This window comes from Chrysochloris asiatica, unplaced genomic scaffold, assembly GCF_000296735.1.
Source record: "Chrysochloris asiatica unplaced genomic scaffold, ChrAsi1.0 scaffold00027, whole genome shotgun sequence".
In the NCBI taxonomy this organism is placed as follows: domain Eukaryota; kingdom Metazoa; phylum Chordata; class Mammalia; order Afrosoricida; family Chrysochloridae; genus Chrysochloris; species Chrysochloris asiatica.
In genome coordinates this window covers 5,251,415-5,267,886 of record NW_006408545.1, presented here as the reverse complement: position 1 = coordinate 5,267,886, position 16,472 = coordinate 5,251,415, and the positions used below count along the sequence as shown (strand labels likewise).

At 36.7% G+C, this 16,472-nt stretch overlaps 1 protein-coding gene across 1 annotated transcript in view; it reads right to left on the bottom strand.

The window, feature by feature from the left end:
• Positions 1-8,632: 8,632 nt before the first annotated feature.
• Positions 8,633-16,472, bottom strand: part of CEP85L (centrosomal protein 85kDa-like) — a 159,794-nt gene continuing 151,954 nt past the window's right edge. Inside the window, exons 12-13 of the mRNA XM_006839889.1 lie at positions 12,906-13,137; positions 8,633-8,796 (exon numbers count right to left, since the gene is read on the bottom strand). Of these exons, the coding sequence (XP_006839952.1) occupies positions 8,633-8,796; positions 12,906-13,137 (396 nt within the window). The remainder of the gene's footprint in view (positions 8,797-12,905; positions 13,138-16,472) is intronic.

Sequence of the window (16,472 nt, the reverse complement as noted above, 5' to 3'; positions counted from 1 at the left end):
AAAAGTTTGAAATTCATACATAACTTTTTCATAACACACATTTTCTTTGAACTTTTTAAAGACCACTTGTGGAAGAGTTTGAGTAGCTCCTGCACACTAAAATATTAGTAACTTTCAAGTGCTATCTTTCCCAGAAGAGAATTACAGGATGAGTAAAATATTTAGCAAGGAGCCCTGATGGCATAGTGGGTTATGCAGTGGGCAGCTAACTGTAACAACAGCAATTTGAATCTACCACTTGTTCTGCAGATGAGGTTTTCTGCTCCTGTAAGGAGTCTTAGTATGGTGCTGTGGGCTAATGCGTCAGACTGCAAAGTCGTTTGAACTGCAAGGTCAGTGGTTCAAGCTCACCAGCTGCTCCTCAGAAACCCTATGCAGAGTTGCTATGGGTTGGAATCGACTCAACGGCACTTAACAACAACAACAACAAAGAGTTATAGCCTCGGAAATCCTATGCAGGATCCAATGAGTTGGAATTGATTCCACGGCCCACAACCATAACCATCATCCAAACATTTGGCACAGAAGTGTAAATCACTACTGGTAGTGCCAGATATTTTGGAGTAAGGGTTCCCTCCCACAACTCTAAATCCACATCAACTAGAAATGAGCATACTTTCTATCAGTAATGTAGCCCTCCTGAATAATACTTACTCAGAGACAGACAGATACTAGCATTGAGCCTTAAATCCTTACACATTTCCCAGTACTGTTGTTGGCACATAGAGGGTACTATCACTTTCATTATAAGCTCAAAACTCAAAAATAAAGACACTTTCTATATTGTACCATGCTGGAGTCCTGGTGTGGTGCTGTAGGATAAGGACTGGACCACAAGGTCAGAAGTTCAAACTCACCAGCCACTTCTTAAAACTCTATACAGGGTTGCTATGAGTTGGAACCAATTTGATAGTACTTAACGACGACATATTGTACCATGCTCACCAGTAGTTGGTTCCATCATATTCAGCATTATATATACACTCATCATTCTCCACTACCTTTCTAGGCACTCTTTCTAGCTCTGTCACAGGTATACCTGACTTTTCAGTTATTGTTTTGAATACTGCCTACTGTGTGCCAACATGGCTTAACTATTAAGGGCAACCTTCCAAATATGTGAAGCAAATATGGTTGTTTTCCATCAGATTCAAGTTTTACACAAAGGTTACTTACAGAAAGACTTGAGAAGATGATTACTCAAGTTCACACACATTAGAAAACTGGGCATTCTAATCTCACTTTAGAAAGTTTTTAAAGATTTATGTCTTCAAATAGACTTTCTATATATCTTTCTCTGGATTCTTAAATGAAGTAACCTGGTCTTTTTTTTTTTTTTTTTTTAAGTTTTTATTGTGAATTATGTGGATTTACATGGAAGAACATCAGTTTTACATTCATTCTATTGTATTTCGTTTCATTACAATGATTACAATCCAGTATAAGAAAGAAGCTAAACATGTTACCTTAGGCTTTGGGGCTACTTTTTCTTTTCATTATTATTAACTTTTTATTGTGAATTGAGTGATGGTTTAGAGATTATCAGTTTTACATTCAACAAATTACTGTCATTTCAATGACTGTATCTCTTCCATGTAACAACAGATATTCCACTTACTCCTTGAGATTCTATTTCCATTCCATCCTCCTTCCATCCCTTCTCGACTTTGTCCTTAAGTAAATGTTGCCCTTTTGAGCTTGGATAATTGATCATTCCATGGTGAGCACACCTTACTAGTGTTGTCAGTAACTCTATATACGAATCTACTCGTTGGCTGAAAACTGGGTCATGATGGTGAGTTCTGTTCCAGACCTGAGGGTGGTGAGGGCTATAGTCTTGGGTTCCTTCAGTGTCTTTCTGACCAGTAGGCCTTGTCTTTTTTTTAATAATTTTGAGTTTTGTTCCACATTTTCTAATGTGATCCCTTTCAGATTGGTAGTGGCAACAGGGCACCATCTAGCTCTTCTGGTCTGAGATTTATGGTGACTGATGTTCACAAGTTCCATTGGACTAGTCAATTCCAGGCATCTTTGGTTTTTATCACTCTTCTTTTTTCTGCATATGGAAAGACCAATAGTTGAACCATAGATGGCCACCCATAAGTTTTTAAGATCCCAGCTGCTACTCACTACAGTAGGATGTAGAACTTTGTGGGCTATGTTATGTCAATTGACCATCATGTTCCCTGAAACTACAGCCTTGAGCCCCCAAGCCTAGTAACCCATCTTAGATGTTTGATAATATTCAACAAAGGAGCTCTGGTAGCGTAGTGGTTACGAATCGGGCTGTGAACCGCAAGGTCAGCAGTTCGAAACTACCAGCTGTTCCGTGGGATAAAGATGAGGCATTCTGCTCCTGTAAACATTTACAGCCTCGGAAACCCTGTGCAGGGTCACTATGAGTTGGAACCAACTCCACGGTACTTAACAACAACACAATATTCAACAAGTTTTCATCATTTCGTAGGGCTACTTTTTCTTTAGAGGTAACTGCAATTTCTCGAAGTGGCAATTCAGAGACAGAGAAGCCAGGAGAAGAGTCTGAAAACCATTTCCTTACATCTGAATAACTAACAATGGATAACCAAGTACATTTCAAGAAGAATAAGCCAAGTGCTCTCCATGGATTGTGGGACCTCCTGGAAATGAGGTAGCAGCATGACAAAGGACAGACTGCAGTGTGATCAAATGTGCTTCTGCTGAAAAAGTACTGTTTTCCAACTCAGGCATTCTAACAGCCTCCTTGTACTCCCCAAAAGTATATGAATATTAGTGATTCCCTCAATCACTTAATCCAAGTTTGTAAAAGAATACTGTCAACTCTGTGTCAAGAGCTCTTGCCGACGGGTGCCTGTTTCCGGTTTGGGTTATTATGAATAAAGCTGCTTTAACCTTCATGTATATCTCCTTGTGGGCATATGTTTTTATTTTACGTAAACATCTAGGAGTGGAATTGGCAGGTCATGGGGTAAGTCTATGTTTGGTTTAAATTTCCTATTATGAAGAATCAACACAGAGTGTGGTGAGACTAAATAAAAAGTTTGGTTCCATGTAAAAATTTTCCTTTTTGTGGTCACTCTACAAATTTTTGTCATCCATAGCAGTTTTCTTTGAATAGTTAAAAAAATCATTTATTATAATTTCAGACCCTATAGTAGAATCTCCTCTAATTCACGGAGAATGTCCTGGTGAACATGATGTTAGAGAGCTATTGATTCATAATCAGTTTTCACTACTAGATCCACACTCTGCCATTTTGTGTCATCACAAACAGATCCAAGAATAATCATAACACCCTTTCACTCTGGAGGAGAAACTTCTTCACTGTCTGCTCCAGAAAATTCTCTAGGATTTCATCCACTCTAATTCATTTGCTTGCAACCTATGTAGTCTGTGATGCAGGGCTTCCAAAGTGATCCTATTCCTTCTGTTGACAAATTAAATGCCTCGTTAAAGACTGACAAAGCAACATTCAGTTGGCTGGACTGAGAACAGGCACTGTTAACACAACCATTAACCAATTTCCAGGAGAGAATGAGGAGAGATCCCGTATGTGTTAGAAAAGGCTAGGGTGTCATCCACAGGATACCTGTGGACTCAGGCTGGAAAATTATCAAAACTGAGATGTCCAGGCTGTATTTTTGCTTAGTAAGTTTTGACTTTCTATTGTTGTTGTTGTTAGGTGTCACTGAGTTGGTTTCAACTCAAAAGTGACCGTATATAAAGTTTGCAAGGAGCAGCTTGGGGGGTTTGAACTACTGACCATGTTGTTAGCAATCCAGTGCATATCTGACAGCACCACACCAGGACGCCTAACCTTTGATTAGAGGGAAGAGAATAAAAAAGATTGACTCACTAGCCCAACCCTGAAGCAATGTGGAAAACTGAGGCCAGAAACTGTTTGCTGGAAAAGTAGAAAGACGACTGCTGATTAAATAGGTATTTTAGAAACTCAGTGGGAACCACTGTCAAATGGTTACTAGAATGACTTTGTATTTACAGCACCATCATAAGAAAGTCTCAGTGCCCCAGGTGCAAAGACCCTGAGAGGTTCAACTTTGCATTGGGCTTTATTAAAAAAAGAAAAAGAAAAAGGTAAAACACATTTAGAAAGCAGAAGTCTTCATATCCGAGTCACGGATTCTCTTGTGTATTTCTGAGTTTTTATCGGAAAGTCAGAAAATACCTGCCATTGAGAATTCAGAAGAGAGTCAGTATTTTCAAATGCATGCATGTATTAACATTAGGCACTTGGAAAGCACAAATCTTTTTATAAAAAAAATTTATTTCTCTGTAAATACAAATTCAAACATCAACAAACAAAATTTTTTCCAGTGGAAAAATACTAGCCATTAACATTGAAAAGTTTCATTTTATTAATAAATAGAACTTTGGCATTCAAAATTCTAGCTGTAAACCCTATTTAAAAGTAACAGAAAAGAAAAAAGAACCCCTTTACAAAAAGAGGCAAGAACAGTAAGAAGGCATGAGCCAACCAGTGGCTTCACATTCTTTTTTACAATAACTGTATTAAGTCATGAGCACTGTATTTACACATGAGGTATTCTGAGTGGTTCAAACCGAACCTAGTTTACAAAATCACCAGTCCTAGTGACTGATGAGACACTCAGCTGTGCTTGTAATGTTCCCACCTAGCACCTTACTATTTCTCATCATCACACCAATGTGATGCTGAATTTTATATTTATTTAAATAACTATACACCTATGTACACACATACACACACACAAGTACATTCCAAAGAAGTTTCCTGATTACTATACAGGAAAAAGACATATGTTTGATACCCCTCTCGTATTTACCAAGATTTCCACCTAGAAATGAAACACAGTTCCTTAAAAAAAAAAAAAAGAAGGTGCACTAATTGTCAACATTCTTACAGTTCATGTAAAATAGAAATGAATGCTTACTGCAGGCAAAAAGGCACAAAAGGTTCTCTCTGTGTGTAGCTGCAATAGTGTTAGTGACTTGAAACTAACATTCTTTATTATAGTCAATATTTCTTTTAAATAAAAAACAAACTTCAAAATCTTTCCCCCTTCATGATTAAATGCATGAAATAATCATACAGCAATTTACTATCATGAGCATTTTGAAGTGACATCAATTTTTATTCTTTATCCCAAATACCTTCTCTTGTCTTGTGAACTATGAAAATTAATTTAAAAACTTATGTGGGTAACCAAATGAATTAACTTTGGCTCTAAAAGCTACAGCTACTGGCAGTTTCAAAGTATACAGTCTGAGTGACATGGTTATGAGAATTATTCATTACCATAATTACACATCAACAGTGATAGAAATCTACATGAGAGAGAGAATGTCAATAATCCAAATTAAAAGTGTGGTGGGGCTGACCTATGCTTTGTAAACATACAGTCCAGCTTCTCAGCTAGTATTTTACTCAATGAAGTACTATTGATATTTAAAAAGTATCTTTTCCAAAAAGTAGTTTGTAAAAAAAAAACTCTCTTAAGAAATTCCTACCAATAAGTCTTGACCTAAGTCAAAATTAGTTTGTAATCTCATTTTTAATCAGAAATGTACACCCTCCCTTTTAGTAATACTGTCCAGCCCTTGAAATTATTTATAAAAAGTTACTGAAAGACTAATTCAGTTTAGTAAGTTGTTATGACCAAAATGAATTTCACTAAAATATAATACTGTTAACATTATTCAATATTATTTCAACTGTGAAAAGGAGTGATACTTACTTTAACAAAAACACAAGCATACCTTAACCTAGACAATACTGATGCTTTTAGAATTAGAAGCCCCTGGAAATTTACTAACAGTTTAAAGTCATCCTATTTTTCTGACAAAACGAAAACGAAATCAAATGAGAAGACTACTGTGCCTTCAATTCCATCGAGTTCATCTACACAGGTAACTTGTGCCTTTCACTAAGACAACTGTTACTGTATTCCTGCTTTAAAGTGACTGAGGTGGAACAAGTACAACTCCAAAGCCCAAAGAGCCAATAAAAAATGTGACTATGGCATGAAAAATGACCTAAGACAAGCTTTTGATTCCAAACAGCCTAACGAACAAGAGGTTTCTTATCAGAGGAAATGCCCTAACAGGTCGACTTTTAAATTTAATTGTCTTTTCAGTTCAGGCCTGTCTTACTTGCACATTCGAGTTCACACTAGAGTATTTGTTTGACCTGAAAGTATAATCTGTTTTCAATCAGATATCACTATTGTTAATTATTCTAAGGGGTGGCATGGAAGAAGATTTTCTGAAAAACAGAAAATCTAAAATTAAATACTGACAAAAACAGAATACTTTTAGTTTCATGTCCTTCCAAGCTGTCTTATCTAGACCCCTTGATAAATTCCAGATCCCAAGACACTAAATTTTATAATTCAAGACTCTACTTACTCTATTATATTTTGAAAACTGAAATGTATCTACAGTAGTCTCAAAATATGTCAATTAAGTAAAATGATTTCAGCTTTAGAAAACTAACTGAAACAACAAAAAAACTATTTTATCTCAACAATATCAGAAAGCAAAATCGTTTTATGGTACATTAAAACAAATGACCAAAAATTTATCTAAAACAATAATCCCCCAAAACAGGTACTAAAAACTCAGAGGAGTTATTTAAATCAGAAGCTGGTAACCCAAATCAATCATTTGTTTGACCACTATCATTTTAAGGTGCCTTTGTTTCCAAAGTCTTGGAGCTGGGGGAAAAAACTGCTGTTTAAAGAGACTGTAAGCAAATGTTTGTTGTACTTTTACCTGATCTATTTTGGATGCAATTTGTCTACTTTACTGTAAAGGCAACACTCACAAGTAGAAATTTTTGCACAGCAGAATTTTTTGCACCCGATTTTTGGTGCAAATTTATTACTCCCTGATTGTCTCCAAATTACCAATATTAAGGAAGCAATGAAGACAAAGCGACTAAGTTCTTTCTTAAGAAATTGGGGATTTGGGTACCAAAGAACTACAATGCTATCTTTTCTTAGTGCCCTGATTCAAAGAATTTAGGACTGAGCAGAAGGGAAATTTTATGTCTTTACTATGTATTGAACTAAAAAAATAAGCTAAAAATCCGAACTGTCTTCCCTGGTAGTTCCCTCAGAGGCCTTTACTTGCTGCATGGGTATGTCCATGGCTGAAAGTACTTCAAGAGAGATTTTTCCTACGAAAATGCCAGCAGTCTATGCTGGCATAAGCCAGGTAAGAGAACAGACGTGTGATCTGCTCTTGACCAAAGCAACATTATTATCCTGCTTGATTTCCACTCCTCCTTCCACCCCTTATTTAGTCTTGACCTAGATGATTCTTGAGTGTATCAAGCAATCACACCCAACTTGTAAAGGATGGTGATTTGCCATTATCAGAGCATATTCAAGAAAATGCAACAAATGCTCTGAAGGCAATAAAATATAATGTCCCCTTTCAAAGTACCAAGCAAAACAGGAACAATACTCATTTGGATGTCTAAAGTGAAATCTACTTAAACACCAGTTGCACTTTATAGTAATACCCTGTAGTCCAGATGAAGAGATATTTAGCCAAGTTAGTATTTTATGGGAAACCCTACTCTGAAGGTAGCTTATCTGATAAGGTGAATTAAAATATCAGCTAAATTTAGATTTCGTTTTATGTTATAGTGATTATTCACATATACATGTTGGTGTTCTCTTAAAGTAGTTTCAACTTTAAATTAAAACAGATACAAAATTGTTAAAATGTAAACACTGAGATTTAGATAAATAAGCTACTGTTCCAAAGTCACTTTCTTAATTTTTTTACAACAATGATCTGAGGGGCCTTAAAAGTTTGCATTAATCATATGGCTTTGTTTATACTGATATACAAGGCATATAAATAAAACAGTGAGGAATAAAAGTCATGTTAAAAATTAGTTCAAATAATGTTAAACTGCTTTGTAATAAAAAATTACAATGCTTAAAAAAAAACCGCAATCACCGCATCAAAGTTCTACACCTTTAAGGCAATCCCTAAGCATTCTGGAAAACGGCTCACTTTTCTACAGTATTAAAATCAACCCAACTCCACAACCTCATCATCTCAGCGCAGTAATTCTTCAAAATGCACGTGGTTTTATTTTAGAATACTTGCCCACGATACAAGTTCTTGTTTAGCCAGCCCTTAAAACCTCCAAGGTACTACACATGAAAAAAAAAAAATACAAGAAGCAGTGCGTGCCTTTTTCAGAAGCACTGCTTTGACCTTATAAATCCTTATAATTTGATGAATAAAGCACACATGCACAAAACAAAACAAACCCCTATTGGATGAAAAGAAATCCTGCTTCTTTTATCTGAAGGGCACTCTTCACAGCTTGGTCCTACAATCAGTAGCTTGAGAACACAGATTTAATTCCTCTAGACTTTATCACATTTTTCAAAGAGCAATTTGATATTTTGGGGCTGATAAAACAAGCCCCTTCAAAACCTCCTCACACTTTTTTCTCCCTCAATAAAGACAAATTTACAAGGGAAACAACAACAATAAACACCTTTGTGTGACTTGCAACCTCCCATTATGGCTCCTTAAAAGAAACACAAAGAACCGTCACACAGCATCAGTTTACACATGTCATTATTGCTGTGGGATTAAAACTTGATCACTGGGTAATGCAGTTGTCTCCCATGTCCTGAGCATAGCGGTCTGATATTGTAGTCCTTAATTCATCAATGTCCCTCCGTAACTGACACACGTCTGACAGTTTTTTAGTGAGTGTTTCTGGGCTGTGGTCATTCTCAGTTTCTTCAGCGGAACAGTTCATTGCTGTAGGAAAAAAAACATGGAGAGAATGGCTCACCTTGTTGAATAAGGGCATTGTTAAGATTTTCATCTTCATTACCACTGGAAATACAATGAATGCTGCACACTTACTAACAGAAAGGCTCAAGTTTAAATTAAGCACCATTCAATATTAAGTAGATTGTATCTATTTAGTCATTCAAAAATTTTGCTCATTACTTTAAATATATAAAAATCCAGTGTTATACACAAATTCAACATATTCAAATAATGACAATATTCCAAAAGCAAAAAGGAGCATATTATAATATTTCCCTTCAAGCTGAGATAAGATACTCAGTTCTTCCAATTTATCAAAGACTGAAAATCTTTTGTACCGGTGAGAGGTGATATCTTAATTTTTTAAAGATAGAAAAATAGATTGGTTTAAAACATTAATTTTCTAAATAGTCAAGGTTTTTATACAAGAACCATGTAAAGCACATGTATTGACCCATGGGACTCTACAAACTCAAACAACTGAATCAGGATGGTTAATAGTCATTCAGTGATGGAATAACTAAGAGTAAGGCCCCAGTTAGCTAGCTTTTACAATGCTTTACTCCAGTTCCTCTCATGTAATAGTACCTCAATATGAACCTGACAGAAGCAATGATTGTAAAATAAACCTTTCCAGTACCTTCATACCTTCATTTACTTCTGGTGTGGTGCTGTAAGATCAGCACTGGACTGTGAACCACAAGCTCAGCAGTTCAAATCCACCAGCTGCTCCTCGGGAACCCTATACAGAGTCACTGAGTTGGAATCAACTTGATGGCACTTAACAACAGCAACAGTACTATCATTGGGAGTATGGTGGCTTTGTAGGATAAGCACAGGACTGCTAACCACATAACTGGCCGTTTGAGTTTACCAGCCACTTTGTGGGAGAAAGATAGATAGGGCTTTCTTCTTCAGCAGAGATTTACAGCCTTAGAAACCCCATACAGGGTTGCTATGAATTAGAATTGACTCAACAGAACTTAACAAGATACTTTCACTGGCCCAAAGAATCTACTGGAGTATGAAGATCATGTGAGCTATCTGGTATTCTGAAAAGCATTACTTAAAAACTTGCCATCATCTAGGTACTATGCTCGATGCTGAGGTCAACAGAATACAGACAAAGTAACTTGTTCTCAAGTATTTGCAGTTGATACATATAAACAAATAGGCACAACCAAGTGTAAGTGGCCTACCACTGCAAATGCGTTACAATGACAAAGGAAGAGAACAACCAAATGTAAGTGGTGGAGATAGTAGGTACATGTTTACTAGGTAGACCAGGAAGCAGAATGAATAAAGGTATACAGACAGCAAAGCAAAATGGTCTGATAGAATGTGAGAGACCTCAAGAGATTAACCAGCTCTAAACTGGTGGTAGTCTGTCGAGTCGGTTCTAACTCACATGGCCCTGCACAGGGTTTCCAAGGAGTAGCTTGGTAGGTTTGAAGTGCCAACCCTAGGTTAGCAGTCCAGTGCTTATCTTACAGTGTCACGAGTGTTCCTTGGCTGGAAAGTGTAAATATTAGGAAATCAGATTCATGGTTTAGAAAGATCACATATTGTTGGTGGGAAAGAGGGGAAGAGTGGGGAAGATAGTTAGTTTACTGAGAGAGCAGTCCAGAGTCCAGGTCAAGGAAAGTTTAAATTAAAGCAACAGTGCCATGAAGACGGAATGACAAAATGTGACAAACAGATGAGATCACCCTGATAGAGCTTAGGTAGAGGTCAAGGATTAAACACAAGACACAGACAAAGGAAAAAGGAAGGGTGAAGGATAAATTCTGATGTGATGGTGGATATGATGCTACTCAAAGAGAGAAGGAGCAGGTCGTTAGGGAGGTCGGGAAAGTGACGTCTGTTGTGGACACACTGAGTCTACGATGCCTGTGAAGCAGCCAGGATCTAATACTCAGATGAATATAAATCAGAGCCCAGAAGAAACATTTGGGAAGGATAAATGTACAGATGGGTCAAAGTATAGCAATATCAGAAAACAACAGGACATGGGTAAAATTACTTAGAGAAAAGTAGTGGGTAAAAAGAGTATAACAACAAAAAGTTCCTGAGGGACACCAATATTCAATATTCACAGAAGATTTGAGATTGAGTGGTTATAAAATAGAAGCAGAACCTAGAGAATGATGTCATGGAAACCCAAGTAGCAGAGTTTCACAAATACTAAGATGGCACAGCATCAGATAACTGATGGGGCAGTGAGAGAAAGAGGAAATAGAATCCATTGGTTTCTGACAAATCATCTGAATAGTCAAATTTTCACAAGGCCAAATAATTATTCAAGATAAGGATTGTGGGTTTGAACTTGTAAAGACTGGACAGAGTACACATTGGGGGGGAAATCATAAGGATTTTGAATCACTTTTTATTCATAATAGGATAGTTTCACTGTACTGTAATTCATAGAAGATATCTACAATAATGCAAATGTGGAAAGTTATAAACATTTGGAGAGGCAACCAGTCCTAAATGGGGGAGACCATGTGTCTTACCTGTGAACGTTTCCTTTTTCCTCCCAAGAGATGGTTTCTAATGAATAAAACCATCCCATGTTCACCAGGCAAACTCCCCCTCCTCTACAATTCAAGTCAAAACCAGCTACTCTGTGGGGCCTTCGTAACCCTTTTGTTACTCTTTTTTTGTGTGTGCTCCCACTGTAAGATTATAACACTCCAGTGACTAGGTTAATGTGTGGGCAAGGCTGCGTTCAATTCATCTGCATTACCAGTACGTAGCCAGTGTCTACCACCAGTGCCTGGGCCACCGTAGGTACTGATTACAGTTTGTTAAATGAGTGAATATATCCGAACACTTATTGTATGTTTATACACACTCATAGTAATATATGTGTGCAAATACTGATACAAACAGAAGTAGGAAAAACAAATTCTACTGACATCTCAGATCAGCATAATGAGCTATATATTTCATTTAACAAATAGTGATATGTTTTTTGTTTAGCCTGTGATCTTAGAAAAAAAATGAATGAGCATTTTCAAGTAAGATATTCAAAGACAGACCTGGATGACTGCAGTTAATGATTACACTGTTTATATTTTAAAATAAAGGTGTCAATATACCCTAAAATAAAGAAAAATGAATGGGCTTTCTCGATTTTTTTTCTTTCTAATTTTCAGTTACTTTGATCAAGAGCATTATTCAGCTTACTGAAAAATAACTATTATAAAGCAAACGGTTGAATCTTTTTCATGAAACTGGAAGTAAAACTAACACCCACAATTTAGCTAACCATATTATTAGTCAGTTAACTAACCAGTCTATTTACAATGTGGTCTTTCTCCTTTCTTATCTTTTAACTGAAATATATTTCTTCTGTATTAAAAAGAGACCAACATGTCATGAATTTGATGATTTGGGAAGCACATTAAGAGAGGAGTGTCCCGGAACTGTGGCAGGTTTCACAGACATGTGTGAAGATAGGTATAAATGAGGATGAGGGAGGGTAGGTTCACAGTGAAAGGGGCAAAGTCAGAATGAAGGCATGGCATGGACAAAGATCATCTGTGAGCCATGAAAACAGGCTTATGTGGCAGTGTAGATGATCACATTGCTGTAACGTCACACTACACAGAGAGAAAGCAGTGTTTGCTCTTTAAATATGTGACCAGAGGGCATATGGCCAGGTAATTAATTTTTATAATTGCCACATGAAAGCAAATAGATAGAACCATTACTTTTAGAAGAGTTTAAATACTTCTAGATCAGAGACCCTAACAGGATCTTAGAGGTTACTACCACTCAAGTCATATATTTATAGTTTGGGCACAGGAAACAGCTCCTTGCTCATTCACACAACAAATGTCTAGGTACCTGCCCAACGGCAAATCTTATCAACTATGACCATGCTCGCGTCTTATGTACAATGAGGTAAGTTCCAGTAATGAAGTGATAGAAGGTATACATAAACCCACAGAGTGCCTCATGACTTTTAAGTCTAAGTAGGAAAGGAGATGACAAAAATAAATAGGAAAAAGGCAGTCAGAAGTCTGATTCATGAAAATGGGTTTCTAATTGCTAAACAATAAAGTAGGGACAAGTTATCAGCCACTTACATCTGATTCCCAGTAACAATGAAAGATTAGGTTCCTTGCCCTGAGCACGCTGATTAAGGATACTACACAATGCTTTCAAGTCAAACAAGCAGTAGGACATTTCCTTGAACAGCTGATCAATCACAGTCAAATCAAATAATGGGCATTTGGAAAGAATCATCTGCTGTCTGGATTGGTCAGCTTCCTGGCCCTGATCCAATGAAGTGCATGTGTCTTCTGTTTCTCTTTGGTTCTGTAATGGGTAAAGAAACTCAAATTAGGTTGTTAGAACAGAGAAAAGGTACTCAAAAGCTATACAAGGCTAACCGCCCTTGCTCAGGTTTATAAGAAAATAGTGGAGTCACACTTTCTGCACATTAAGTTCAACTGCATATACAGAGAAAAAAATAATAACAATTTAAATAGTGAAAGTGATTCCACTATGCCATCCAATCTCCTAAGGTAAGCCCAAGAAATAAAATATGTATCTAAACAGTCTCAGTTTCCAGTGGGCCCTCTTACTCTTACATAATGCACATCTTGATCACTTACATATTTTTCTATAAAGGGATAGATTCCAAGAACAAAAAGAACTATTAAGAAACTTTAAAAATTATTTCTGAAATAGTGATTTAATTACTTTGAAATGATCTTTTTTATATATTGGGGGGATTATTTTGATAGGAATCAAAATTTTCAGTGCAATAGAGAAATCCATGAATAAAATCAAAGAAGAAAAAAAAAAACTAAACTAAACTGTTTAATCTGAATTGAAGTATCAATATGAATTCATGATTTGACACTCAGAAAGTTAACCTCACCTCATCCCCAAATGAGGTGGTGCTGTAGGATAAGCACTGGACTGCTAACCTCAAGGTCAGAGTCTCAAACCCACTAGCCGCTCCCCACTATGAGTTGGAAATGACTTGATGCTACTTAACAACAGTACTCCTCATTCTGAAAATTGCTAATTAAAAGGTATTTGAATTAGCTTCCTGGCTGGAATTGTATTTCAGCATAAGCCTCGGTTAATGTTGGACAGATATTTTTTATAGATGATTGCCAGCTAATAAATGTAAAAGGGATGATATAATTAGGGAAAAAAAAATGTTTCCAGCACTGATCATCAACAGATAATACAACTATTAAGGGAATATTTGCTTGCCAATTGCATATTTGTAAATTGATACTCAACAGATTCCTTGCTAGTCACAAGTTGTAAATTTACAAATGGACAGTGATGTCACTGAGATTAGTGTAAACTAGTACAGTAACTCATGGTTTCAAACCCCCACAACCCTCCTCTTGCACTAGACCACACAGAATCCTTAGTAATGTTTATTATGGATTTGAATCAGAGAATAATATGTAATAAAATTTGATTGCAAATTTCTTAGATGTAATATTTCTTAAATTACATTGAATCACATACTTATTACTTACAACACTGTAAGTAACTAAGAGGAAGTTGATTTTTTCCCTTTTTCTTAAATTACTACTTCATTCTAAATAAAGTTATTGATGTTGTTGTTGTTAAGTGCTATCAAGTCATTTCTGACTCACAGTGACCCTGTAACCACCAACCTTGCAGTTCAAACCGACTCTGCAGTCCAACACATGAACCCACAGCGTCACACCAGGATTCCAAAGTTACTGATACAGGATCACAAATACTAATTATATCAATACTGTAGTTAAAACACCAGAATCTCTGACAAAATTAGTGACTGTTGAAACACAGAGCTAAGGAATTCTGATGCAGCACTACAGGATAAGCACTGGACTGCTATCTGAAAGGTCAGTGGTTCAAATACCAATAGTCACTTCTGGAAATCCTATACAGAGTTGCTATGAATCAGAACTGACTCAACACTTAACAACAACAATAAACAAAGGACAAAATCAAGAAGGGTGGGGAAAAAAGAAAAGATTTTCATGCTAAAAGAAACATTCTTTGTTGGCTACCAGGTGCGGGAGAGAAGGAGAGTAAGTCACTGGCTAGAGGGTAAGACACATAGAAGGAGAGTAATTCACTGGTTAGAGGGTAAGACACATAGTTAACTCAGTTGATGGAGAGGGCAACATACAAGAAGAGGGCTAAACAGGATAAAGGTAAATAGTGTTACACACACAAGCTCAGAACAACTGTGTTGTGGGGGTACATACAAGGACAAATACACAAACTGAACAGGTATGGGAGGAAGAGTGGACATATACCCAAAAATAAATAAGGGTTCTAAAGAGAATATCTGCACATGGTATTGACCACTGTTGCAAACATGCATGAATATAATGGTGCAAACAGTGGGCAAAGCCATGAAAATACCTTAGATATTATAGATAGTATAGAAAATACCTAAGATATTAAAACATCTTAAGGCAATGAGTTGCTGGGCCTAGGGACTCAGAACCATAGTTTCATGGGATGCCATGGTCAACTGGTATAACACAGTCCACATCCTACTTTGCTGAGTAGCATTTGGGATCTTAAAAGCTCATGAGCAGCCATCTACTGTGCAGCTATTGGTTTTCATTATGTGGAAGAAAGAAGAGTGATGAGAAGTGAAGATACCTGGAATCAATTATTCCAGTAGACTAATGAAACATGAAGATGAGTTCCACAACTCTGAGGCTAGAAGAACAAAATGGTGCCCAGCTATCACTATCAACTGCTCTGAAAAGGATCGCATTGGAAGGTCCTGGATAAAGTAGCAGAAAATGTAGAATAAAACTCACAATTTTAATAAGAAAATACCAGGCTTACTGTGGTCAGAGAGACTGGAGGAACCCGAGACTATGGCCCTCGACCACCCTTTAGGTCTGAAAAGGAACTTAGCCTTGTGACCCAATTTTCAGCCAAGCAGTAGACAAGTATATAGCGGGAGCAGCAACACTATGTAAGTTATGCTCACCATGGAATGGTCAACCATTCAAAATCAAAAGAACAACATTTCCCTAAGGACAAAGTTGAGAAGAGATAGGAAGGTGGGTGGAATGGAAATAGGAAGCCCAGGGAGTGGGATAACTGTTGTTGCATGGAGGGGATTACAATAGAGATGAAATAAAGTATATGAGTTGGTGAATGTAGAGCTGATGATCCTGTCTGTAAACCTTTACTCAATTCACAATAAAGTTGTTGTTTTTATTTAAAAAAACAAAAAAAAAAGAAGACACAGGGAGGAATTGAGACAAGTAATGATACACTAAAGGGATAATAACAGATATGAAATATAATCTATGATTTGTTGAATGTAAAACTGATGATCTGCTCTGTAAACTTTCACTCAATTCATAAACAAGTTTTTTTAAAAAAAATATTCACAAATGAAAAAATAGAAACACTGGAAGCAACAAACACAGCATGTGCCTATAGCATGTGCAGACAAAATCCTGTGATTCAGTCATTGTAATTAGATAACAATGACAGCTCTGACCAGAGCAAATTTTCGTTGTTGTTAAGTGCCGTCAAGTTGATTCCAATTCATACTGACCCTGTACAGGGTTTCTGAGGAGCCGCTGAAGAGCCTGAACTGCTGACCTTGCAGTTCAAACTGACCATGTTACAAGGTTCAAAAGGAAATTAACCAC